The sequence below is a fragment of the Natator depressus genome, chromosome 7 (assembly GCF_965152275.1).
Source record: "Natator depressus isolate rNatDep1 chromosome 7, rNatDep2.hap1, whole genome shotgun sequence".
Taxonomy (NCBI): domain Eukaryota; kingdom Metazoa; phylum Chordata; order Testudines; family Cheloniidae; genus Natator; species Natator depressus.
The window spans coordinates 121,531,222-121,557,425 of NC_134240.1; the positions used below are offsets into that span (position 1 = coordinate 121,531,222).

At 52.6% G+C, this 26,204-nt stretch overlaps 1 protein-coding gene across 1 annotated transcript in view; it reads right to left on the reverse strand.

Moving 5' to 3' along the window:
- Positions 1 to 2,578: 2,578 nt before the first annotated feature.
- The window catches only part of FBXW4 (F-box and WD repeat domain containing 4), a 94,755-nt gene continuing 71,129 nt past the window's right edge, over positions 2,579 to 26,204 (reverse strand). Inside the window, exons 6-9 of the mRNA XM_074959490.1 lie at positions 24,655 to 24,720; positions 5,134 to 5,274; positions 4,778 to 4,919; positions 2,579 to 4,142 (exon numbers count right to left, since the gene is read on the reverse strand). Coding sequence (XP_074815591.1) covers positions 4,026 to 4,142; positions 4,778 to 4,919; positions 5,134 to 5,274; positions 24,655 to 24,720 — 466 coding nt within the window. The 3' untranslated portion in view covers positions 2,579 to 4,025. The remainder of the gene's footprint in view (positions 4,143 to 4,777; positions 4,920 to 5,133; positions 5,275 to 24,654; positions 24,721 to 26,204) is intronic.

Below are 26,204 nucleotides of genomic sequence, written 5' to 3' on the forward strand. Positions count from 1 at the left end.
TTTTGCTGCTTTTTCTAGTAAAATGATTTCCACAGGGAGGTTGCTTGGTTTGCAAGAATCGTTATGACTTGGGCTCCATTGGCCACGCTGCACTCGGGTCTGGGAACACAAACCTCAGGGCTGCTTTCTCCCCGACTCCCATTCAGCCGGCCAGCACCGAGCTACGCAGTCCCTCCGGCAGCGTGGGATGCCATAGAGAGCGAGGGAAATAATGCAGCCAACAGCTTTCTGCTCCCACTGAATGTTGCTGAGCGAGGAATGTCCTCCACTATTTCTATATGGCTCACAGCGGTGCTGACCCAAAGCAGTCAGGGGGGCTGGGATTAGACCCTTAGGGTTGTGCCAGGAAGACCAGGCTTCGCAGGGGCTCCCCTGCCTGGCTGCATCAGGGGAGCTATCGTCATATCAGGGAAGCTCTGGCTGTCTCCCCATTGCCCTGGTGTCCGCTCCCTCAACTGTGTACTTAGGAAGATGATCTTGGGCCTTAACCACCTTTCCAAACAGTGCCAGGAACTGCCTAGCCTGAACCCAGCGAGTCCCTCAGAATGCCGAGCTGTGCAGCCACAGGGAGGAGGCCAGGAAGTGGAGTATGGGGCAGGTGACTTGCGTTGCAGGGAGAAGTGACTGTAGTTATTCAAGGTGCAATTTGGCCAGCACAGTGGGGCCAATAAACCTGCTCTTTCCCGTAGCACCAGGGGACCATAAATGCCCACAGGCAGTTTCCCAACTCCTCTGAAGTCACGCAGGGACCCCAGGGAAGAGCGCCACCTACAACTCTGCTCACTTCTTCTCACACCCCACCTCATCCCTGGTGCCCTCCAGCTGACAGCAGGCTCACCACGGCCACCCCTCTAGTTCTTCCCCCCCAGCCTGAGGTGCATGCCTCCAGCCAGGTCAGCCCTGCACCCGTCAGGAAGATCTAGGCTGACTTGGTCCTACATCAGAGCTGATGACCTCTCGAGGTCCCTTCCAGCCCGACATTTCTGAGTCTATGAAAACAACCTCCCTCTCCCCCAAGTCCCAGGGCCCACCCCTGCAGAGTTCATGTCTGCAAGATCTACAACTGCCAGCTCCTCAACAGAGCACAATGCCCACTCCCATATTACTGGCAGACCCTTCCCCCCTTAAAGGTGCCACTCCCTGGTTCTCCCAGCAGGGCATGTCTGATTGTTGCCACTTCAGTTATAAGCTACACAGAGCAGGGACAGCATTATTAGTTATAACCCCTCCTGCCTGGGTTTCCTTGGCCATCTCCCCATCCAGACACTGACCACGCCCGTGGCTGTTAGCATGTGGGAACTGACAAATACAGCTTGAGGTCAGTTGAGCTTCCTAGGTACAATGTCAACATTCAAAAGTCACCTGTGGTCGCCACCCCCTCCACCACAGAGCGGCAGTGCTAGCCCTGACAAGTCTGCACCTGTGTGTCCCCTGGGGTAGGAGGAGGGCCCACTCTGCAAAGCAGTTTGTGGATGGGCAGCTGTAGTTACAGCCCTACAACTGCAGCTGGCTAGTGGCACAGGGCAATTGGAGTTCTTTGCCCTGGCACACAGCCATGATGCAGGAAAATTCCTCTTCACTAGGCTGACAAGTCAGCAGGGGATGTGCACTCAAGGGCTGGCAACCCAGATTCTAAGACAATGAGAAATGGGCAATGATGGTACAGAGAAGCGAAGGCCACCGCAGGAGAAACACCGCCTGCTTGCGGGCACCCCACTGTTAACATTTTGCCATGTTGAAATGTGACCCCTTCCTACTCAGCTGGTGGTGTCTTGGCAGGCTTCTGATCCAGGACAAAACTTTACCTCTCATCCCCTGGTTACTTATGGTTTCCTTAATAGCCTCTCGCAAGGGACTTTGGCAAGGCTTTTTGAAAGACCAAATGAATTAGATCCCCCAGTTCTTTCTCCACTATTTCATTGAATTCTGTCCGATTAGAGATGCTACTTTGTACCAGTCATGATCACACGGAAGTTGTGTACTTTTGTTACTCCCAGTTTCACCCAGTTTGCCTAAGTACGGCTCACCAGTTTAATTCACAGTAGCACCCTCTGTGCCGTTATGAAAAGAAAAACTCCATTTAGTAGCCTCCAACCTTTGGGTACAGGAGCGGTTTTTTAATGAGATTTCCTGTGTTAGCAGCTCAGCCACTTTACCCTGAAGTGCCTTTAGAATCGGGGGCTCTATCCCATCCACTCCTGGGGAGCTACGGTTTTTAGTTTAGAGAATTTGTTTGAGCAGGTCCCTCGTTTGCAGAGAAGACCTCACCGTCTGACAGAGCCTCATCTTTATGCTCCGAAAAAAGAGGAGGTTCTCCCCCAGAGGATGTTGCGAGGCGAGTAAGGAAAAGAATGGTCAGTTAGTGCTGTTATGATTGGTGCCTCGTTGGCCTGGAAGCAAGGCTGGCCTGCATGGCAGGAAATGCAGGAAACGTTGTGTCCTTTCATCTAGCTCACTGGAGCCCTCTCCTCCTGGTAGCCAATCACAAAAGCGTACACAGGGAATTCGTTACTTTTATCAAAGAAACGAGGAAAACCAGCAGCCGCAGGGGAGGAGTTTTATTCACCTACAGTATCACAAACCAGCGAGACCACGAGAGGTGTCTCGCACAGGAGCTTGGCTCAGCTGATCACAGCACGAAGCTTAGCAGGCTTCTCCTCCTTCATGTCAGGGATACCCCAAAAGTACAGACCAGTGCAGCCCATGAGCACCCTCAACTTGAATGCAGAGGTGCCACTCCCAGAGACAGGTCCCAGCATGCAGTGCTCCAGCTACTTAAAGACAGAGCAATGCATGCTGGAATCTGTAGTCTTTGTAAGATGCAGCTTTAGTCCCAATTAGGGCATCTGTGATCTGCTCCATCTGACGCCACTTAGGTGTGGCCCCTGGGCTCCTGATAAGCTGCCCATGAGGCCCTACCTTTGGAGAAATCGGATTTGCTGCTGTAGTACCCACAAGGCCAGGGAGGCCGAACAGCTTCAAGGCAAGGCAGGTAACAGGGTAAGTCTCTCCTGTACCCCACCCAGCTCCAGGCAGGGACCAGCAGGGACCAGCTTTGAAGGTGAATGGCAAAGCTTTGTTTAGGAAGATGTCCCAGCCTGGCAGGTTCTGCACACCCTGTGCAAGAGAGCAGAGCTGGCCATTTCAATGGCACTGCTTGCCCCACTCCGGGTTGCAGGATCGGGCTGATACATGTAGAGGTTAGGGGAAGATTACGGGCTTGACAAAACATCCAATATCAGTTTTTGCCTCATCTCCCCATGAAGGCCCAAGGGCAGGATTCTGTGAGCCCCTTTCCTGCCCCGTGATCAGCATTAGCACCGTCCCGAACCAGCGCTAGCAAGAGACAGGAACCCTTCTTCCATTTCCCTTTAACATTTTATTTGACAAACTGAAACTGCCCCAACCCAACCGACTGCGCATGCCAGTCCTGTTAGCCGGCAGGCAGAGCCGAGCTTTGGCAGGATTCAGCCAGAGCCTGCCGAGGTTTCAGCTCCCGGATCGATTCCCGTTCTCTGTTTCGGAGGCCGTAATAAAGAGCAGTCAGGACAGCAGGGGCAGGTGCAAGGTTGGCTGCTCCTGGTTGTTCAAGGCTCTGCCCCTGCTCCCAAATCAAATGCATTGCACACTCAGTCCTAGATTCGCTCTGCACTGCTCAGACGCCCGGGAGCAGCGCTGCCCAGCTGACGGGAACGTCTGTGCGGCTCTCCCGGCCGACCCGTTACTGTCACACACACTGCGTCCGCAGGAAAGAAAACCAAACCAACCTGAACTGTACAAAATAAAAATGAGTGAAGGACAATTGGCTTTATTTAAACTAAAAGGCAGGTGAGTCGGAGACAATCTGGCTCCTCCAGTGCTCAAGGGAGATGCTTTCTGGCTGCTAAGGAATTCTTTGAGAAGTCTCCATGGCCGTTTGCCTCTCTCCCGCCCTGCAATCCCTGAGCTGAGCATCAGATCGGCCAAACTGGGAGCGGCCAGAGGCAGCTGTGGTGTGGGAAGGCCCTTCGCCCTTGGCCAGGGCATCAGGGGGCGGTGAAGTCAAGGGCGTGCAGGGCAGACGCCAGGGCGGCGTAAAGGTAGGTGGTGGTGAAGCGGAGGCAGTACACGGGGCTGCTGGTGGGGGAGGACAGCGAGAAGCTCTGCAAAGAATGAGACGAGAATCACTTTTCCGACAAGTACCGGGAGCAGCCTGTTCCGAGTCAGGGAGGCGGCAGCCAGCTGCCATCGTGGCTAGCAAAGGGAATTGGCACAATGGAGACAGGACTCTGCAGAGGTTAGTGTTCCCATGGGGGGTCCCCCTCAAAGAAACTCAAATTTAGTGCTATCAAACTGACACCTCTCAGCAGCCCCGAAATCCTCTGCTGGGAGAGGAGGCCCAGTCAGGCCGTGGCAGCAGAGGCTTTCCGCCTGCCACCACCTGCCGGTGCCCCTCTGCCTTGCTCTGCAGACACTAGGGCGAGAGGGGGCCTGGTCTCTGGGGCCACGCAGGGCCAACTGTTTCTGCAATTTGGGACCGTAGCTCACCGCACGCAGGCAGCGTACGGCCATTGGATGGGAACGACTTCTGGTCCCCACCCAGGCCAGGATGGAACCTGTGACCTCTGGGGGGAAAGACCCGGAGTCCAACCTCCGGACTCTGGGCTGTCCGGTCATCGCGCTGCTCTCGAGGCAGACTGAAAAGCCAGCAGGCAGGGGTTAGATACCAAACGGGCACAGAAGGGAGGCTCCTGGGCCCGTAGGCCAGGGCCCCATGTCACCGTCCATCACGCCTCACCTGCAAACAGCTGCTCTGCCGTTTGTCCCAGAGCCGCACCACGCCGTAATAGGCAGAGCCACTTGCAATCATGTGATTCCCGTCACTCCTCACGCAGTACAGGGCACTGTCGTGGGGCTCCTCCCACTCCATGACACACTTCCTGGGGGTGGGAAAGAAAAGCAGAGGTAGCTCCCTAGCACCGGGCAGCAAGAAACCGGGCTGAGCGCCGGCTCCTCAGCCTCGGCCAGAGGAAGTCAGGGGAAGCCGGACTGGGGCTGGCCTCCGATTCCCTCGGAGGATTTGTCCCTGCGGGATGCCCAGCTGTAACCAAGAGCAGCACCCAGCCCGGCTGTCCAACCACAGGGCACATTTACCTCGTGCTCATGCGCAGATCCCAGGACCGGATGTAAGTGTCGTAGCCGCAGGACAGGAGGGTGAACGGCGTTTCATAGACGACATCCAGGACTCCGGCTCCTCGGTGGAAATCAGTCCCTAAGCAGGTCGCCAGCTGCCCACTGGAAAGAGAAACAGGAGGGGGATTGCTCCCAGCACAGCACCAGGGCTCTGCATGGTATCACGCTGCGTTCGTGCGCCTCTCCCCAGTGCCATGGGACTAGCAAGAGCCCCTGAAGTCCCAGGGTCTCCAGGAATCCTGGACTCAATGCCGGTAACACGACGCCATTCCCCTCTGCGGAGGGGGAGTGGAGACGGAGGTGGCACGGGCTCCGCCCTGCCTTCTCTGGAGCTATTCACGCTCGCCCTCGTCAGGGCAGAGGGGAGATGGGACCCAGCGGGGCTGTCCCAGCGACAAGGCCTAGCTGTTAACAGCGTGCAGAAGCCCTCAAAGCCACAGCGTCGTCTCCCCAGACAGCAGACAGGAGGGGAGCCACAGGGGACTCAGGTGTCTCCACTGGGTCTGTTGGTCCCTGGTGGAGAAGGATCACAGGCCTTGCAGAGAGGGAAAGGCCAGCAGGACTGTGCAGCCCGTCTCCCCACCAGGGCCGGATCAGTCCCTACAGCAGGGCTGCTAGGATGGTTTAGTTCTCTGCTGGGAAACTCTTCCCCAGCCTTGGTCTCAGGAAGCTGCTCCTAGGACACTGACCCCGCATTTTCCATGTCTTCTTTCCATGCTGCCAGCCCTAGCACTGCCCAGACGCGTTCCTGGCCAGGTGTGATCCTCACACTTCCCCGCCAATGGCAGCCTGCTATGCAGCCCCCGCCTTACTCAGTACTTGGACCAGCTGCACATTCCCTCCAGCCCCCAGATCTTCTCTGCCCTCCCTCCAATCTCTCAGAACCCTTCCTGCCCCACAGCACTCAGCACTGAACACAAGTATTCCACGGGGGGCGGAGGGTCACCCCAGATCCATCCAGCAGGGAACAGCCACACCACGCCCCTCTGCAACCCAAAACTGCACTGGCCCGACTGGAGCAAAACAGAAACCCCACGATGCCTTTCCCACCCTCAAATCCAGCCCGACAAAGCAGCTGGTTTGCACCCTCTCTCGGACCCTGACCCCCAGGCCATAGCTCAGCAGCTACACTAGCTCTGCAGAGCCACCGAGAGCAACAGGCCAAAGCGGGTGGGGAGTACATGGAACGGCTGTGAACAGGCTGCGAACAGGGAGACACCCGGGGTTGCGAGTACGGTGACTTGGGAATCACTTTCCTAACGGCAGCGACCACCTCCTGCATCAAGCGCACGGAAGCTCCGAGCGGCTCCTGGCACATCCCAGACGAGGACTAGCTCATCTCAAGCTCGACCCTCCAGCCTTCCTTCGCCCGCCTCACAGGCCAAAGACACCAGCCAACTGCAGCTTCTCGGCCGCGCTGGGGAGACCCTGGCCAGCTGCTCGGAGGGGCCCAACCCTCCTTTTCTTCTTTCTAGTGGCCTAATCCAAACTGGACACAATAAACCTTAGAGCACCTGCTTTTGAAACCCCGCCGCACGGCCACCGTCTGAAACAGCCTCTTGGTTCCCAGGACAATGGAGGGCTCTTGAAAGCCGAGAGAATGGGCCCCGCCGGTGGGGTCACTGGCAGCCCCCCCAGTTATTTTGTTACTTTCTGCTCCTTGATCCAGTGTCACACAGTTCTGAGGCATCCTAGCCAAATGCCTTAATTCCGTCTGTAATCTGGGCTAAAGCCTCGTCGGGGGGATAAAGACCACACAAAAGGAGAAATAGAGTCCTGGGAGATGTTAAAACAAGCAAACACCTTTGTGTCCCGGGAGAGAACTAGCTCATAAAGCAGATTAGCGGCTGGAGCAGTGGTGTCCCCCAGATCAGAAGGCGAGCCCTGCCCCGATCTTTGCAGCCAGCACGCTTCTATGATCACAGCGCTGGCTGCATGCTGGGGCCGGCCTGTTTCCCCCAGTCGCTCTCCAAAGAGCAGATTATGGAGAATAACAATTTCTTTGTGGCTGTGTAATTCCCTCCGTGACCGTGACTGTGGGCAACTACACCGGCCCTTGATGCCAGGCCCCTAGCAACCATTTAAAGAGGCCAGCCAGCCCTAGTGATGGCCCCCCCATGCAAACCTCTCGGACAAGCTTTAACATCAAGTGCATGAATTAATCCCCCCCGACATGAATCCAGGGGTGCTGGGTTATTGGACTTTGTGTTTCTCCAGGCGAGGGATCTGGGGAATCCAGCCTTCAGTCCTCACAGCCTCTCGCAATAAATTAACCCTTTACAAGAAGGGTTTCAATCTGCCCCTCAGCAGCCCTGCACCTGTGGGCAGGTCGGGAGTGTTTGCAGACTCTGGGCCAGGGGAGAGGCAGGAGCTGTGCTCTGGCTTGGCGGTGTGGCTCCGACACCACAGAGCTTTGGCGTTCTGCTCCCTTCCCAAGGGCAGCAGTGTCTCGATCCACCTCCCAGCTGCAGTGCTGGCCCCCACACAATCCCAGACCGCTGTGCGTTAGCTCAAAGGGCACGGGAGAGAGAGGGAGGATGCTTGGCGTTATCCTTAAGGCGCTTGGGGGAGATCTTGGCTCCAGTCCTGGCTTTGCCACAGACTCCTGACAGACCTCGGACAAATTATGTAATCTGTGCCTTGGTTTCCCCATCTGTAAAATGGGGGTGATACTTCCCTGCCTCCCAAGAGTGTCTGCGAAGCACTTGGCAGGTGCTCAGACACTGCGGTGCAGGGACCGCAGAGAGGAAAGACAGACGGAGATCCCTTTCCTGCCTGTCCCAGCTGCCCCGGGCAGCAGCTTGAGCCCAGATATTTCTGGAAGCAGTGACACCAGCTCAGAGAGGGCGGGGCGGAGGGAGGTTAGAGGAAAGACGCAATCCTGGGCCTTGGTCTCCAGTTGACGCACTGGAGGACTGAGGTGACAGATATGGGGCACAAATACGGGACTTCTACGTGGGCATATCTGCTCCTATTAGCTCCAGCCCAGCCACTCACGTGCACGGAAGAGGGCCAACATCTCACGAGGAGATGCTCTGCCCTGAGATCGCAGGCCTTCCCTGCTTCCAAAAGGGCTGGAAATAAACAGCCCTCCTCGGCACACCAGGGAGGTGTCCAAGGCCAAACAGCGAGCCAGGGCAGAAAGCAAGAGCCCCATTTCCAAATAACATGCCTTGTCCACTAGACCCCGTAGCCCCCACATACCCAGAGAACCAGCAGGAACACATCCCTGTGAAATTTACTGGAGGGAGGGAGGGAAGGAAGTCAATATTTCAGAGCTTCCTAAGAGTCTGGAACTGGGAGCCATGAGGTTCTGATTAGCTCAGAAATTGCCAGCCTGTCCCTACGCTGTCTAGGCCCCCTTCGAGTCAGACACAGTTCAGTCTGCTGGCCAAGGCGAGCTTGTCATCCCCTCGGCCCGGCTGAGAGGATACAGCCGACCGAAACCATGCGGCGACCTCGTCTGCACTGCGCATCTTCAACCACGCAGCCAGCCCCGGCCTGCAGCAAGACCCCTGGGACGCGGCAGGCCCAGCGCAGCCTGGCTGGCAGGTTGATTTGATGTAGAAAGACAGCATCTCTAGTGAGGATACTTGGCCCTGATATTCCACTTCACACCTTCAGCGCGGCAGCAATTAACTTAGTTACTGAGGGAGAAAAGTATTCAGCACTAAGTGTCACCCTTTGACGAGTCCCTGGGGTATTTTGGGGTCACAGCCCAGGGGCTGGCTCCTATAGGGCAGAGCTCTGCTCTGTTCCTTCCCACTCCTGGCGCTTGGTGTGTTACTGAGGAGACTTGGCCGGTGGCGCCTTCCACAGGCTGCTCTCCCCCTCCCAGGCGGATGAGCGGTCTGGCAGGTGCAAGGGGGTCTGGATGAAGGCGTGCAGCCTGGCCCGGGCTGGAGGAAGGCTGGGGGAAGCCAGAGCAGGAGCTGGCACCTGGCTGGGGAGGGCCCAGGTTTGCAATGCAGGGGGGTGATCTCCTGGCGCATACACACTAGGGGGCAGGTGGAGACATCGATCCCCAGGCCAGAAGGGAGCGTTGTATCATCCGGCCTGACCTGCAGAGCCCCTGGAGGGGGCGTGGGCATTTCCTGCGATGGACCTGCTGCGTCACGAGGAGCCAAAGAGCGTTTCCAGCTGCAGGAAGCCCGAATTAGCAGCCGCGAGTGCCCCTCGGTACCAGCCCTCGGGCGGTCTGTAAGCGAGCCAGCAGCCATGCCACACGCCCCTGGCAGGTGGGAACCCATGCAGCTGTGAGCAGGGGTGGTGTGCAGGGAGGGAGAGCTACCCAGCCAGGGCCATCCTCGGCCTACTCCTGCCCCTGGCTCTTCAGTACCTGCGGCTCTGGAGCTCTCTGTCGCGCCTGGACGCCTGCCCCTCCGTCAGCACCTCGCTTCCCCGCCAGACCGGGCCAGGGAGGGGAAAGGGGGAAGGTGTTGGCAGACGGAGCCCACTCAGGCTTCTCCGCTCAGACTTGAACCCGAGCCCTCCCAACTCTGAGGTGCGAAGGCGACTATCACTTAAGGGCTCAGCGACACCTCCAGGGACAGGCGGGGAGCCCCACACTCCAGCGCCAGACGCCCAGGCTTCTTCCTGTGCAGAGGGCTCCTGGGCGGTGGAGAAGCAGGCAGCCAGCTGGGAAAGGGGAGCACACCGACCGCTTGTCAGGGCTGCTATATCTGGGGGGTAGCCCCCATCCCTGAGGCTCTGAGCGCCCCCAGCTGCTCGAGTAATCCCTCGCTGGCTCTTGGGACTGCTCAGCATGGGTGCTTGCGTGTCCGCTGTCCCACAACCAGCTGCTGGGGAGACCTTCTCCCTCCCCCCACCCCCGCCCCGACTGACCCTGCAAGAACAGGAAGGAACAATTGCAAGCCGTGTCTGTGCTGGACCAAGGAGAGTACACCCCCCCCGCCCCCTCCGCCACACACCCCCACACCCACCCCCCCCGGAGTGCTACCTGCCTGCCTGCCTCCAGCTAGCACAGCTCACACCATCCTCTCGCTTCTGAGCACAGCACAGGCCTCTGCTCCGGGTAGAGAGTATGCGGGAGGTGGGGGGCAGCACCCCCCAGTGCCACCCCCGAAGGCCAATCCCTGGAACCCTTTCAGGCCTCGGAGCGTTTTATCTGATCGGCGCTCTCCTCTCCACCTTGCTGTCCCTCGACCTCCCCTTCCTCCATCCAGTCCTTTACTGGTGCTCACCAGATTGGGGGGCCTGGGTGAAGCCTAGGCCCCCCCTTCCGCCCCAGAATGCTGACCATAACCCCTCCATCTCGGTCTGAGGAGGCTGGAACTGGGGGGGAGCGGGAATCAATGTTCTGATGAGCCTCACTGCTCAGTACGCTCCCCCCGAGCCGCGATCCCGAGACGTTCACCCCCTCAGCATCTTTCCCACGCCAAGCACCTCCCAATCTGATCGCTCAGCGGCCGTCAGAGCTCCCTTCTCCACGCGGCAAATGGTCGTTTGCCGAAGGGCTTGTGCAAAGCGGGGCCCTGGTGGCTCTGCTAGGACTCAGCCCACTTTCAAGTGGTAGATTCATTACCCCGGCCCGGCCGGCCGGCCTGCACACACTTGTTATTGTGCAGCCGCATTCATTAGGTGAACATCTGCCACCGGGCCCCCGTGCTACCCGGCCCGCGCATGTCTGGGGCCGCTCGTTTGCTTTTTCTTTCCCCCGCTAATGAGCCTTTAATGTGCGGGCGGCCGGGCGTGCTCTCGGGGGCGCTTGTCTGGGCTCCTCTGTAGAGGTTTCATTTATGTTTGTTTGTTTGTTAAAAATAGGAGATGAAAGGCTGGGGGGGACAGGGGGAAGGACCCAATGGAGCTGCACTGATAGGAGAAGCAGCCAGCAGAGCGGGAGGGGGCCTGAGACCCACTCCACTGGGATTTACTCCGGGGGGAAGGTCACCTGCAGGTCTGTTGCACCGCCAGGGACAGACCCCGGATCCGACTCGAGGCCCTGCTCGCTCCTTCAGGTGCGTATTGGGAGCCCACAGCCCGGCCCTGGCCAGCACAAGAACACGGTCCCTGCAGCAACGTCACTGCACAAGCTGGGCCCCGGCCCCTGGTGCTGGGGAACAGCGTCCCGCCCCCAGTGAACCCCGGCCTGGTCTAGCCAGACAGAGCGCTGGGGACGGCTCTGTCTGGGTAAAGGGATCAGCAAGCGGCCTTCCTTTCCCTGGCCCCAGCCCCGAGTCAGCCCCTAGCTCAGGCACTGATCTGAGGTGGTGATGCTACTGTCATCCCAAGCCTTGCTCCAACCCTCACTCCAAGGCATTAGAGACCAGCCAGGCCGCTCACCTGCTTTTGGACAGTCTCTGTAGCAGCTTCCCGAGGGAAGGCTGCCTCCAAGGTGAGCATTTCTACATCGCCCCATCACTGCAGTACCCAAAAGCAGAGCTAGGACGTTCCCCTCTCTCTTCCTTCCTTGCCCGGCGGGGAAATCCCTCAGTTAATTACAGCTTCAGGAGGCCGGTGGGAAAGGAATGCGAGCGTGTAGAAGTCACTGAGAACGTCCAGACTGGGTCAGACCAATGGTCTGTCTAGCCCAGGATCCTTTCTCTGACAGCTGCCAGTGCCGGGCACTTCACAGGGAATGAACAGAACAGGCGATTTTCAAGTGACCCATCCCGTCACCCGTTCCCAGCTTCCAGGAGTTGGAGGTTTAGGGACACCCAGCCCATGGCCATCTTGGCTAATAGCCATTGATGGACCTGTCCTCCAGGAACTGATCTAGTTCTTTTTTGAGCCCAGTCATACGTTTGTCCTTCACAACATCCCCTGGCAAGGAGTTCCACAGGTGGACTGTGCGTTGCGTGAAGAAATACTTCCTCCCATTAGTTTTAAACCTGCTGCCTCTTAATGTCATTGGGTGACCCCTGGTCCATGTGTTAAGGAAACGCAAAGTTGCAGCGATGAGTTTTGCTGTATGTAGGTCTGCAGGTTAATGAGCGAGAGGTCCAAGGCCCATGTGCCCAGGAAGGAGGAATCGACGATACAGTTTCCTGCATTCTAAGAAGTGCAGTTTAAATTCAGACACCAAACCTCCCTATCCAGAACTGGTACCTAGCCCGTTTATGGAACTGGTACATTTACTATTGTATGGTGCACCAGAGCTCAAAGGAAACCGTTCCCTCCCTGAAGCCAGGGTACAGCAAAGCCTGTACCTAATCCAGTGTAACATTTCACCCGCCCTGTTCAGCAGAGTGAAGAGGCTTCAGGAAGCTCCTGGCCTGGGGCAATCCAGTAAGACAGGCCAGGCCTCTGCAGATGAGAGCACGCACGAATGCACGCCTGATTGTGCTGTGCGACCGCGAGAAAGGAAAGGTAACGCGGAATCTGAGCCCAGCCTATAAAATCACAAGCCTCTCGTTCCTCTAGCAGACGTGCCCGTCTCCTGGCCTGACTCAAGTCGTAAAAGGTTAAAATGCCCCCTAATTTTCAATCCCCCTGCTTTGGCTCTTGCACAAACTGGTCCTGCTTTCTCCCAGGGCTGGTCTACACTGGCAATTTACATTGGCGCAACTCCCCACCCGAGAGTTATGGCTATGCCAACCTAACCCCGATGGTGACAGCGCTAGGTCAACAGACAAATTCTTCCATCAACCTAGTGCCTGGCGGGGAGCTGGATTACCGACAGTGACGGGAGAACCCCTCCCATCGCTTATGTCTACACTGAAGTAGCCCCGGAGACTTTCACAAGCCATTCTCCTCTTCCCTTACACTCAACCAGGGAGCAGAAACCATACCAGTTGGCCAAGGTGGCCAATCAAACGGCAGTAGAAATGAATAGCAGCAAGTTCATATGGCGCCCACGGTTTGCCAACAGCTCGTCTGCAGACACTGTTTGAGCAGCAGGAACAAGTTCAAGAAAAACTCAGTTAACGAAAAATTCACAAACAAGATGCATGTGCCACATTCATCAGATAAACAGATTGCTGCAACGGTTCAACCAGTCTACCAGAGCCGCTCTACAATACACCTGCTCTGTAAATCTTTCAGACAAACTTTTCTACAGAGAGTCAGTTCAATTGAAAAAACAAAATGAAAGAGAAAGTTAAGGTTGTGAAGCCAAGCACTCACAAGTGAGGAAATGGCAGAGTTAAAGCTGCCTGTGATGCCTTAACTCTGCCCCCTTGTGCATGTGCAGTATGATACAGTCAGTAATTACATCACCGCCCGCTCTTTCCCCCCTACAGGACTCCTGCTTTGTTCAGGGCACTGGATGGGCATTGCTCAGCGAACGAGGCTGCAGCCAGTGTGATGTTCAGGGAGTGATCTCATCCTGCACATCACCCAAACCCAGCACTACACAAGGACCCTTTTCATTTTGTTATAGGCCACCGTAGCACCTGAGCATATCCCAGACAATAAGGCATTTCTCTTTGCAACACTCCTGGGAGGTCAGGAAGCCCTGTCCTTATTTTGTAGGTGTAGAACTGAGGCAGACACACACTACATGACTTAAGGGCCAACAGGCAGTCTAGAGCAGAGACAGGACTTGAACCCATCTTTCCTAGGTCCCAGCCCAGTGCCTTAGTCCCAAGGCCATCTCTTCCTGTGCACCTGTCCCATTCACTACACAACTCCTGCAGTTTATCTAACTTGCAGCTCTCTATAGTGCCCATTACTGTACTTTCTAAAGGACAGATTTTCAAAGGAATTCAGAGCCTAAAGATGCAGGTAAAGACGTCTGAAAAATCCCCATACGCACCTATTTCCATCTTTGGGCCCTGGACACCTTTACAAATCTGGCCCAAGCGCTTAAGAAGGCAGGGGTGCTGTGAACCTCAGCCCAGTTCACGACAGCACCCTGCAGAATGGTCTCCCGAGGGAAGTGCTGGAAAGCCTAGCGCTTGGGCAATTTAAAGTCCTTGGCCTGGACAAGATACTTTCAGGAACAACCCTGAGCTGGCCCTAGGAGAAATGGACTAGGTGAGATCCAATCAGCTCGCACTTTCCTGATTTAGTGGATGTTGTCACATAAGAATATTCTGACTTCTCTGCTTCTGGAACGGGTCTTTGAGACATCTAATGGGAACACGGTGCTAGCGCTCTGGGGCTTGGGGAATGCATCTAAGACAGGACCAACATTTTGTTCAGACATTGAAGATATATAACCCTTGACGCATTTACATTAGTTTAGAATCCTTTGGACAAACAAACATTTTTATTACGTTATTTTTAAAATATTCCCGTGGGGTTTTGTTTTGTTTTTAACTCTTCCCTTGCGGTGTTGGAACACTGAACACAACAGCATTACTAGGTCATGAGAAACAGCAACTGAAAGTGGCCAGGTGAGTTTCACTCCCCCAGTTGGGTGAAGTACAGAAAAGCAAACAGTAGCAAGGCCGAAAAGTTAATTAGAGAACCGAAAATGAAAGACTGGACATACCTAAGGATACAATCCACCCCTGTTAAAATCAAGAGGAGTTAGATTGGGCCCAAAGGCAGAGTTAATTCATCATGAAGCAAAAGCTTCCTTCACTCTTCCAAGGAATGATCATTATTTTCTGTAACTGTAATGTTTGGATTTCCAGAAGATCTTCTAACCAACTATAACCGAAAACAAGCAAGCATCTACCTCTCTGCACTCTGTTCAGCTGCTTTAGGTCTTTACCAGTGTTTCTTTGAGACAAATTTAGCCCAGGCTCTTGGTCTTAATGCTACAAACAATATTCCACTCACTGGTTCCGCTTTTTAGATTAGTTGGATTCGTCAGCCTCCACAGCCCCTATGTGGTCACTTTCTACAAATATTCAGCATACCAAATTTGTTGCTAGGAGGGTTCAAGGAAACAGTTAATTGTATGCAAACCAGAGAGTGTGGCCAAACCAAACATTTGAATTTATAAACCAAATATTCACTTGAGAAATCAGATTCTATGAATTATGCTCATCCACCAACCAAGGATGAAAAGTGATTCCATGTAACCTGCGTCCAATCAACTAACCAAGAAAGCTGGAATGTGGATTTCAAATAGCAAAATACTTGTAACCAACCAATTGTGAATGATCTACAGAATAAACAAATTATTCAGTGCAAGGGATCTGGGTGTTTGAACACATCAATTCAAGAAAGGCATAACCTGCCCTCCAATAACGGCCAACAGGGGAAGGAAGCAAAATTGACCTAATAAAATTATGCACAATGTAGCGTTTGCCCCATTCGAGTTAGCACACTTGGAGAGAGCACTAAAACTGCCAGGTGACCTGCAGAGGAGACCAGTGGGGACTGCAGACAAGTAAGGGAAACAGAAGCTGAATAAATGCCCAGGAGAGGCAAGGCCTAGACATACAACGAAGGGATACACACCCAGGAGCCACACCCATCCTGCACCCAGATTATTTTCACTGCATCTTCGCAGCGTTATCCCGATGTTACTTTTTTCACGTACCCGAGGCCTGTAGGCCCAGCAGGGAACACACGGGATTAGGAGTCTATGGAAGCATCTCCATCTTAAATGGGCCACAGTAGGGAGAAGTGTTCCAAGGTGTGGAGACTAACAAAGGGAAGGAACACACTGAGTTTGCAGAGACAGTTTTCATCTCCACGGTGCCCTGTTAGCAAAGTTCCCAGAGCCAGCTGGAGGGAGGCAAGCTTTTGGATACAGGGGGTAGTAGGGGGGCGGTGACACCAGAGGTGGAGGGGATGGGGAAAGAGTGTTGCCCTCTTTTCTTCTGCTTTCTCTGAATTGGCCCACACACACTTTAAATGGTCCAATAAAAAGATACAATTTCTTTACCTTGCCTGCTCTGGGACCCTGTGAGTTTTTGTTATCCGGGTTCCCGTAAGGTTAAGTTCAGAGGATAAACTGACACGCTGGGCTATGGGAAAAAGCCAGTTTCTTCAAATAAAGCCACGACGGTGCAAAAGGGACCCTGCTGGGGCTTTTATTTGGGAAAACAAACAGAAGTGGCACCAAGCCCTTCTGCTTTACGGACCAATTTAACTATAAAACCAATGTTCTCCCTCTCGGGGGTGAGGAGGGGAGAGAGACGGGAACATGACAATAGCCTGAAACCTTGGGGGGAAAAGGACAAAAAAAGCTGTCTGTCCCCTTGTCTTTCTTGTCCCTGGCTCCTTTTCTTAGCACACGTGTGTTCTTGTAAAAACGATTAGATTGCAATTTGTATAACACGGTGACCCCCAAATTCAGACATTTAACCCCTTTTCTCTGCAAAGAATGTCAAGAATGTCTCTCTGTCTTTCTTTCCAACGGGAGGAGTGGGGGGGAATTCTCTCAAACTGTGATTTCTGGGCAAAGAGAAAAAAAGCCAGGGGAGGAAAAGAGAGGCAGGGAATTCTCAGAGCCTCTTGCACCACTTGTGTGGGAATAAGCAACTGTATGGCTCCTTTCTGGACAGAGCTCTGGAGGTCTTCTTTAGTGGGGAGACAAAAAAAATGGAGAATCCCAATCAAAACAAAGCCATCTGTTGAAATGAGCGAGTGCTAACCAGCGGCAGAGGGGGTTCCTCATTCACTCCTTTCCATTCTTCTCCCTGGCTTCTGTTGATTCTCTCTCAACCCAGGGAAAAATAAAGATTGCTTGGGCTCCTGGGGATGAAATTGATCAATGCACTAGGCACTTTCACCCCCCACACACACACTTTTTGCTTGTTTCAGGTGTTGTCAAGTTGTCATAAATACGTCTGAATGGAGTGAAAGGGCCAGTCTGTGCTCTAGGACACACACAAATCCAAGGGCAGAAATTGGCCCCATGTTTGTCTGGAATAAGAAGTGGCTGAAGCTGCAGTGAGAACTGAGAACTATAGGTGGTTTAGCCTAAAAAACTTTAAATTGTGCTAGTGGGGAAGATGCATGGAGAGCCACAGGACAGCACCGGTAAGGGAGGAGCCTATAAAACTGCAACCAGGGCCCAGAGAAGTGATGTTAAAATCACCATCAACAGAGAACAAAAGAGCCCAGAACTGGTTTGGGAGCCTTTATACAGACCCCAGGAAAACGTATCACATGTTCAGACAAGACTCATACCTTTGGATACAGCTAACCGAGAGATCGCAAGAGGGGCTGCACAAGAAGCTGCTGTCCAAGAGACATGGGATCTGACAGCTGGCCCATCATACCCAGCATCCTGCCTCTGACAATGACCAATGCCTGATGCCTCAGAGGAAGGCAAGAAAAACTCAGTTAATGCCTTTGGGTCACCTGGGGAACTGGAGGGGTTCCTTCCTTCCTGAAATTCCTTCCTGATCTCTCAGGCAATCAGTTTGTGCCTGAAGGCAGAAGATCCATCTTCATTCCTAAAAGTATCCGTCTATTTTTCTTTTAACTAGAACTAAAACCTAGATCCGATCTCTCCATCCAGCTGCATAATGCATCCTTTTTATTAGGACTATTTGTATTGCAGAGATGGTCCGAACCAAGACGAGGGCCCCGCCGCACTGAGCGCTGTACAAAGCACCCAGACAGAGGCCCTGCCACCAACAACGTTCAGTCTGAACAGACAAGACACAGGGAAGGGAAGGGAATAGAGGTGACATGACCTACACAAGGTCACAGAGCAGGGACAGCTGGGAGAGAAACCCCCACTCCACTAGACCATATTACCTTTTATTTAGAGTTTTGGGGACAATACGGGACTTCAGCTCCACAAATAATCCAAAGGACATACAATGCGGCATTAGAAATTGGGACTTTATCGAAATAACCAGTTGTATGGAAAAACAAACATGCTCCACGCCAGCATGGCATAACCCCAGGCAATAACTAATCAGCAAAACCAAGGTACTGTAGGAGGTTGGGTGAATTCTGGGTCTACAGACATTTCTGAGTCCCTGTCTCCAGAGCCCTAAAAGGTGGCATCCATGCCAGGATGTTTACCATCCTACAATATCATTCCCACCTCTTGGCAACCTCTATCCATTTTTGACTATCTAGAGGGAGACGACATAAGTGGCTTACTCTGGTGGGAGTTTCTACCAGCGAGCTCTCTCCCCGTTTTGGATGTACTACATCAAAATTACTTCATTGGTTTGCTCCCCTCTCCCCCAATCCTAAAATCCTGGAGGATCCCCGAGGGCTTGTTTAAACTCTCCAAGCTGTAAGATTTCGCTTTCTGCAGGACTTTGGTGGAATTTACCAGAAGACACAGATCTAAAACTTCCATGGTGTACCAAAACCTATCCCTCGACATTAAAACTCTCTCTATGAAGAGTTAGAAATACAGCTTATAACTCGGATCTGATTCTGCAAACCCTTATTCTCCTGAGTACCCCTACACACCCAACTGGTGCCAGTGAATTAGTGGGGCTACACCGAGTACAGTCTTGCAGGATTGGGCACCAGGCTTAGAAAGACTAGATTTAAAATTGGGAACCATCAGTAATGGTCAATTTCTCTCACTATTCCTAAAATGACTAAAGCGTCCGTCCTTAATCATAATATCCAGAAAGGTGAAGACACAAACATAAAGACGCACCATCCCTGCTGACAGCTGCTCTGGTGGCTTTGGTCTTTATGTTAAAAGCTACAAATGTAGATAGGATTAATATGGAAGAGACCTGTTAGTGCATCAACTCCACTCCCCTGCAAGAGCTGAGGGGGACCTGGCTCACGTTAACCGAACAGATACTAAACTGGATCAGTCAACATGCCAATTAGCAGCAAATTCAGCAAGCTGCCAGTGCAGCTCCTTCGGGTGGCACGACCCGCGTGGCCGCTCCTGCTCTGGGACCTGATCCCGGACACACACAGAGGTGTTTTACTGAAGCTGCCTGACCTGCAGAAACCTTCCCCTACCCTCTCAGCAGCGTGCACGGTGCACACACCTGGAACTCCCCTCTCCTCTACTCCCAGCAGCTTTTGTGAAGCCCTGCACTTTCACCTGGCTTTGTGCACGGCGCTAGCTTCCCACTGACATCAAAGGGGCTCTGCCTGGAACACCTGAAGAGGAGGCAGGGCACAGGAGGCCTGACTGGGTCAAGAAATGCAACTCTGCATCTTCCCCTCGGTGCGCCCTCTCCCTCGCTCTTTTTCATCCCTTTGAAAAGGTGGCAGAGATAAATGGAGAACAAAAAAGCTGCAGCCTTCGTCCACACCACCCCTACCACTTAAGGGGGAAGGGACCTTTCCGAAAAAAAAAAAAAAAAAAAAAACCCCACATGTGCTCATACACAATGGCTCAAAAGGCCAAGCAGCACCAGCCCACTTTGTACTGCTAACAAGGGAAACCTAATTACAGGAAGAGGGCGAAGAGGGACAGATAAAAGGGATACAAAATTTCAACATCTGTTGCCATAAAGGGATAAGAAGTGGGGAAACGCAAAGTGTCAGTTTGGTGTCAGAGACGGCGTAAAGCCGATTTCAAAGGGCTTGCGAGACGGAGGGACCCAAAAGAGAAATTAGAGGGTTCTTTAAAAAAGAAAAGAAAAGAAAAGAAAAACAAGCTGCCACAAACGCTTTCAAAGGAAAGAGTTGGGATATTTAAAAAGAAAGAGAGAAGCAGCGGCTGTTTAACCTTAGCTCAGTTAACATGCCTTCTCCTGAGTTTCAGGGCCCATGTGCCTCTGGGGGAGTAGCACGCTGCAGGTTTACAAAAGGACAGCGTGGTGCTTTGCATATTCCAAGTGTTCAGGACACAGGGACAGCCATACTGGATCAGAACAATGGTCCCTCCGGAACCCGCTGCTCCCTAGGCCGGTGCAGAGAACCCCAGAATGGACAGATCTTGGATAACCTGCCCAAGGGGTTAGCTGATGGCGATGCCTGGAGGCAGGCAGGGTTTCTGTTCTAAAAAGCTGTGGAACAGATCATGCCTCACAATCCCAGAGGGAGTAGGTGTGATTGGGCCAGTCATGACCCGGGGTCTCCTTACTTGCTGAGCAGCAATACTGAACTCAGTGCTGTTCCAGACAGACAAGCAGTTCTGGGCCACATCCCAAGGAGTTCAGAATCTGCACCAAGTGTGCTGGGAGACTCCGAGGAAGGTTCCATCCCACAGCACCTTGCCCTTCAAATGGGCTGGCGGCAGTAGTTTTATGAGCCATGTTAGCACCTGTCGAAAAAGCAAGTTTTCAGACAGGGTTTAACACGAAGCGGGCATGGGAAGCTGGAGGGCTGGAATAGAGAGGGAACGCCAGCTGTATGGCGCAACATGGAAACAGGCCAGAAGGGTCATACCCCATAATGGGCAGAAAAAGGTCAAGAGCCTTGCTAAAGGGAAGTCAGAGGGAATCAGCGGGACAGCTGGGGTTAGAAGTCAGGACGACCTGGACACCAGCCCTAGCCCGCCTCCCGAGGCAGAACTTCAGAATTACCGATGCTACGGAGCATCTAGTCCTGGCGCAGGCAGGCCTGTTCCCTATCGTACATTCTTTGCCCTCAGTTTTGGCCACAAAACAAGAGGCACCGTAACAGCATTTCTCATTAGGACGGCGCTGTAACATCCCCAGTGCACTCAGACCAGGCTGAGTGAAGCGACCCGCCAGGATTTCCATCCAAGAATTTCGTGGGGTAATTCCGATCGTCCCACATCTGTGACGGTGAGCTTGCAGGGCACTAAGAGCCTCCCCAAACACCTTTGGGACCAGAGTGGCAATAGCGTCAAGCAACAGGGTGACTTTCAGCCACTACAGAACAAGGCGTTAAGATGCCGTGATATCGTGTCTTTGTCCCGGAGGACAGAGTCTAAGGGACAGCCTCAAAATACTCGTTCGGGAACAACGGATCTTAGTCACGCCAGGTGAAAGGACCAGGTGTGTGCCTGCAGCTGGAGTGTCAGCCAGAAGCCAATGACTGGGCATTAAAGGGTCATTCCCCTGCCTTCGACTCGGTTCTGCAAATTGCCTATACTGCTCTGGTCCGATGCCACCAGCTGACCCTGTTCGGAAGTAAAGATAGTTAGTGGGGAAGGAAGGGCCTCTCCTTCCCCCACAGAGATCTTCACCCCAAACTCCAGCCCACCCTGTGCAAGGCTCAGAAGGAGTTTCCAGGTGAAGACATTGTCCTAGTCCCCATCCCTCAGTGCGACACAACAGGACACCCCAGAGAACAGAAAAGGGCCGAACACCATCATGCCAAGAACAACAGCTACAAGTATCAGACAAGGATTTATCCAGTCTGGAACTAAGAAGATCAGGATTCTCTGGTTATTTAGCTTTAAATCTTTTGTAGCAAGTTCCAACTCTCAGCTGTGGAGAATTCAAGAGACCACCCACCCCAAGGGAACAGGAATTCTCAGGAGACCACCACAGCTTAGTGTTGGACAACAGGAGCACTGACACGACAACTGGGGGCTGATCCACGCTCTGAGTTCCTGGGGGTGTCACTGTGAGAGGCAGAGGCAGGTGAAGACCTGCTCTCAGATCCACCCTGGGGATCTCCCGCATGCTCCACAGACAGGGCCCACGGTCGCACTCCAGCTGGGATGGGTGAAGAATCGGCCCGATGCGCTAGGCCCATTGGCTAGGCTGTCCCAGCTTTTTGATCTGCCCGTCAATCAGGCTTTGGCCTTACTGAAAGATCAAACTCCTTCATGCCTGTTCGTTACCTTAATCCTATTTTCTGCACAGTTTTATTATCTGTTTGGGCTTCTCTGGGACAGGCTGTTGGATTGACTATACCCTTACCCCTGGAGCCTGTCCCTTCACTCCTGGCAGATGCTTCCATTCGAGAGGAGCCAGGAGAAGTTCATGAGCACAAGAGGCCACAGCACCAGCTAGGGTCTCAGAGCCTGTCCATGCACCTTCGATATCTCAAAGGGCCCCTATCCCCTCAGCATCTAAGCCCCCGTCTGGAATTGAACAGCTCACCACCCAGTTCACCAAAGATCACATGCCAGGGTTAATTCTGGACAGCATCAATTATGACAGGTCCTTTGTTTTTCTTTAAAGATATAACAAAACTGAAAACTTAAATGATCAACTACAACTATAGAATAGCAGTGTCCACAGCCAGCTGTGACAGAGAGTGTCTGTAAATAAAAGGGCAGAATTGCTTCTCTCTCGGCCCCCAAACCTAACCCCCCAGCTCTGCCAGTGCACCTCAGTCCTGACACACACCCCACCCATCTCCGCAGCCCTGGGGTCCCCACATACCCAGCTCTGCTCATGCCCCTCAATCCTAATCCACAGCCCGCCTGACATTTCAGTCCTGGACGGCTGTCCCCCCACCCTCAGCTCAGCCAGCACCCCTCAATCCTGATGTGCAAGGCCTCCCTCCCTGCTAGTCCAGACCCATCACGTACAGCTGTGCTGTGCTATTATGATCTTGTCATACGTGTGCTGTTCACTCCTCAGTACACAGAGACCCCCCAGGCTGTCAACCTCAAACTTCCCTTCAGTGGAGTTCGGTTGCAGGCTTGGAACCCAGCCTGTCCAGAGCCCTAAGGCCAGTGCTCTACCAGGCTGCACTACACCCCAACAGCCTACGTGCAGAGACCCAGACCATTAGCCTCTGCCACTTATTAAGACTGAAGGAAAAGACACATTTAGGTGATCACATGAAATTACTAAATCACTATTCAACCCGTCACCATGGTGAACTACAAGCAGAAAGTGCTACGCAGAACGAGAGCTCCGCATTTCCCTGTGCTCAGCCCCGGCATCTCAACAGCAGAGAAATGTTGGCAAACTGGAAGGAATTCAGATAAATGTAACTAAACAACTCAACTGCTTGAAAGGGCACGGTAGCTGGAGAGAGACAGTGCAGAACGTGTATCTTGACCAAAAAGCAACCAGAGAGCAGGGATGATACGAGATCTACACGTACTTTCAGGAGACAGCATGGACATCGCTGCGGGGGAACTGGTTCCTGTGGCACAGGCTGGTACAACAAGGACTGCTGGGACGAAACTGAGCAAAGGAAGATGTCGGCTGGATATCAAGGAACAGTTCCCACCAATAAGATCTATTTGTCTGGGAGACAATCTCCCAGAGGCAAGGGTAGAAGTCCCATTTCTTGGGGACGAGGCAAAGTGCTGGAGAATAGGCAGTAGGGAACACTCAGCATGGCAGGGATGCTGGCCGCGGTGACCATTTCCATCTCTGTCAGCTATGGGCTATTCCAAACGTGGGAATTGACAAACTGGATCGTACCCCAGGTCCACCCAGGCCAGTATCCTGTCTCTGACAGTGGCCACCACCAGATGTTCCTGGGGAAGGTGCAAGAAACCCACAGTAGCAGATGTGGAATAATCTGCCCCCCAAATCTCATCCTGCTCTCTAACAGTTAGAGGTTGACTTAAGCCCTTAAAATAGGCTTTAATACCCCTTCCTAAATGTGTTATAATGAATTATAACTGGATAGTCTTGATATTCATATAAATGTCCAATCCTTTCTTGAATCTTGTTACATTCTTGGCCTCAATTATTTCCTGTGGCAATGAGTTCCACAGGCTAATTGCATGCCTACAAAGTGTTTCCTTTTATGGGTTTTGAATTTCCCACCTTTTTAATTTCATTGAATATCCCCCTTTGTTCTTGAAAAAGCTAAATAAACTACATCAACTGGTTCTCCTTTATCTGCTCGAGAAAAAAATTGCAGCCAGTCTGTTCTTTGTACTAAAACAGGACAGGATAGGCAATCCCTTTCACTGGAACGTTGGACCACATACATGCTGAATCCCTAGCACCGGGGAAGAAGGGGACTTCCAGGACCAAAGAAGTTGCATATTAGCACCTGAATTCAAGTACAGAAAAAAGTTTCACACCATCTCTGCTGAACTGTATTCTGTGGAACAAAATCTGAGAGTATTTCCTACTCTCTGTATGATATCCATGTCTTTCTTTTTATCTTCAGAAGTTGGAAGAATATACAGGAGTTGTATGAGAGCAAGGGGCTTCTGAAATGTTCAATTCACTAAACACCCTGCCCTCTAGGATATGGCTAGGAAAAAGGTTACTGGACATGGTTAAGTAGGCATAAGGTTTGAAGCTCACAGGCTCATAGGGGACAAAGGTGGAAGAAGCCCTTTTAGATCACCCAACCCATCTTTGCTGATACAGAATTATCCACAATTACCGGTTTTCTAGTGCTTTGTCCAGTCATTTTAAGAGTCCCATATCTCAGTTCCTGACTGAGATCTTAGGATGTGGAATACTTTCCATGGGGAAGTTCTTTAGATGTCCATCTTAAGTTTGTGTCATTCCCCTACTCCTTGTCTCTGACATCAGATCCCCTCCCTCCCTTCTCCCACACCCCGATTATCACCATGCTCCCAATCTTGGCCTCTTCTCTGCACACTCCCTCTTGGCTCCACATTTGGCATGGGGTCCTTCTTTCAAGCTGAGTTGCCTCATATCTACCCTGAAACTCTCACCCTCACCCCTTATTCTGAGGGATTGAAAGTCACTTTTCTTGAGATCTCACCTCCACACCTTCCTTTGCCCCATGGCTGACAAATGACCAAGTTGGCAAACTGCAGAGAACAGTCAGGTTTACAGGCAGCCTCAGCTGTGCATTTCTCCTCCTCCCCACAAAAAATTAAACATGTACAGTAAGGTCTGGCCGCATGCTTACCTCTCTAAGTCCCAGATTCTCAGAGGAGATGTGTGTCCACAGCAAGCTGTCCCAGTCACGAAGGAACTGTCAAAAAACAAAACAGCATCAGCCATCTCCCTCTGCAGTGTGAAGAAGAGCGGCGCTACGTGGAAAACATTTCATTCAGGGCAAGAAACAGCAGAGACACCAAGAACGTTGTGATTCGGTTTATATTATCACAGTGCCTAGGAGCCCCAGCCATGTGCTAGGTGCATGTACAAACACAGGAGCTTGCAATCTAAGCGTAAGACAAGAGAGAACAGATGGACTCAGAGACACTGACAGGGGAATACAAGGAACAAATGAGAAAACGTTGGTCAGCGTGACAGGTAGTGGTCTCAGCATACCAGGAGTCTAACCATTGTCACGTTTTTTAGAAGCATCATGGCCAAGGAGTGTTGGGAGGAAGGATCTGAAGGAGAAGAATGGCTGGTGCTGTGGATGTCTACCCCGGATCCCCACGAGTTGGCCAAGACACACAGCACTGCGGAGGAACCCAGGACTGGAACAGCAGAGAATGCTGCAGGTCAGGACTTAGGAACGTTGGCAGAGCTGCATGGGGACCGCGGACTGGAAGAGCTGGAGTGCTGTAAGTTATAACATACGTGGGAAAGTGCATCCTCAACAGTGACACTCAGCACAATACTCACCGTAACTGTGTATAAACCCTGCATTAACCCCCCCTCATCCCCGGTTACTTTCTCGTCATGCCAGGAATCAGCCAGCAAAAAGAACGTGCAGCGCTTTCACAGCAGCTACAGGCCAGATGCCTGTTAGAAACACCCACCACTAGACCGGATTGGACTCTCTTGCCATATAACTTGGCTTCATTCACACTCTCCTACAATGTCAGTTCAAAAATCTCATGTGATGAATACAGACCCGCTGATGTACTTCTGGGCTCCAGAAGTCACTCTACAATCCCTGATCTTGAACCAATTCGATAAGGCAGGACCTCTAATTGCAGAAACCCAGTCATATGGCAAGTCTCCACATTGCTCATTGTGTGCCAGCCTCCATCCTGAACCGGAAAATCATCAACTTACAACAAGAGTTGCTACAAGTTATCTTTCAGAAGGTCTCATCTATTACAAACTACCAAAATCACAATGATATGCATAGCTCAAATGCAGGGAATGGAGTCACACCTTTAAATCCAGACTGGTATCAAGCTGAGCTTTAATGTACTCTGGGCTGGCACAGGATGCATGGCAGCTGAAAGGACAAACCGGAATAAGGAACCAGGTGTTTGTGAACAGCCAAGCTGTTTAAATAGCCAGAATAATTTTTTAAGAAATCCCTTGGATTTAATCACAGTTTCCACCTGGGGGAGGGTCTCGGGCTACTTTAACAAACTAATTAGTTCATCTTCAGCCTTCTGTGAGGTAGGCAAGCATTATTATCCCCATGTTAGAGAAAGGGAAATGGAGGCACGGAGAAGGGAAAATGACTTGCCCAAGTCACCAAGCAAGTCTGGGGTAGAGCTGGATTGGAACCCAGGATTCTCTGTCTTCTCGCTCTCTGTTCCA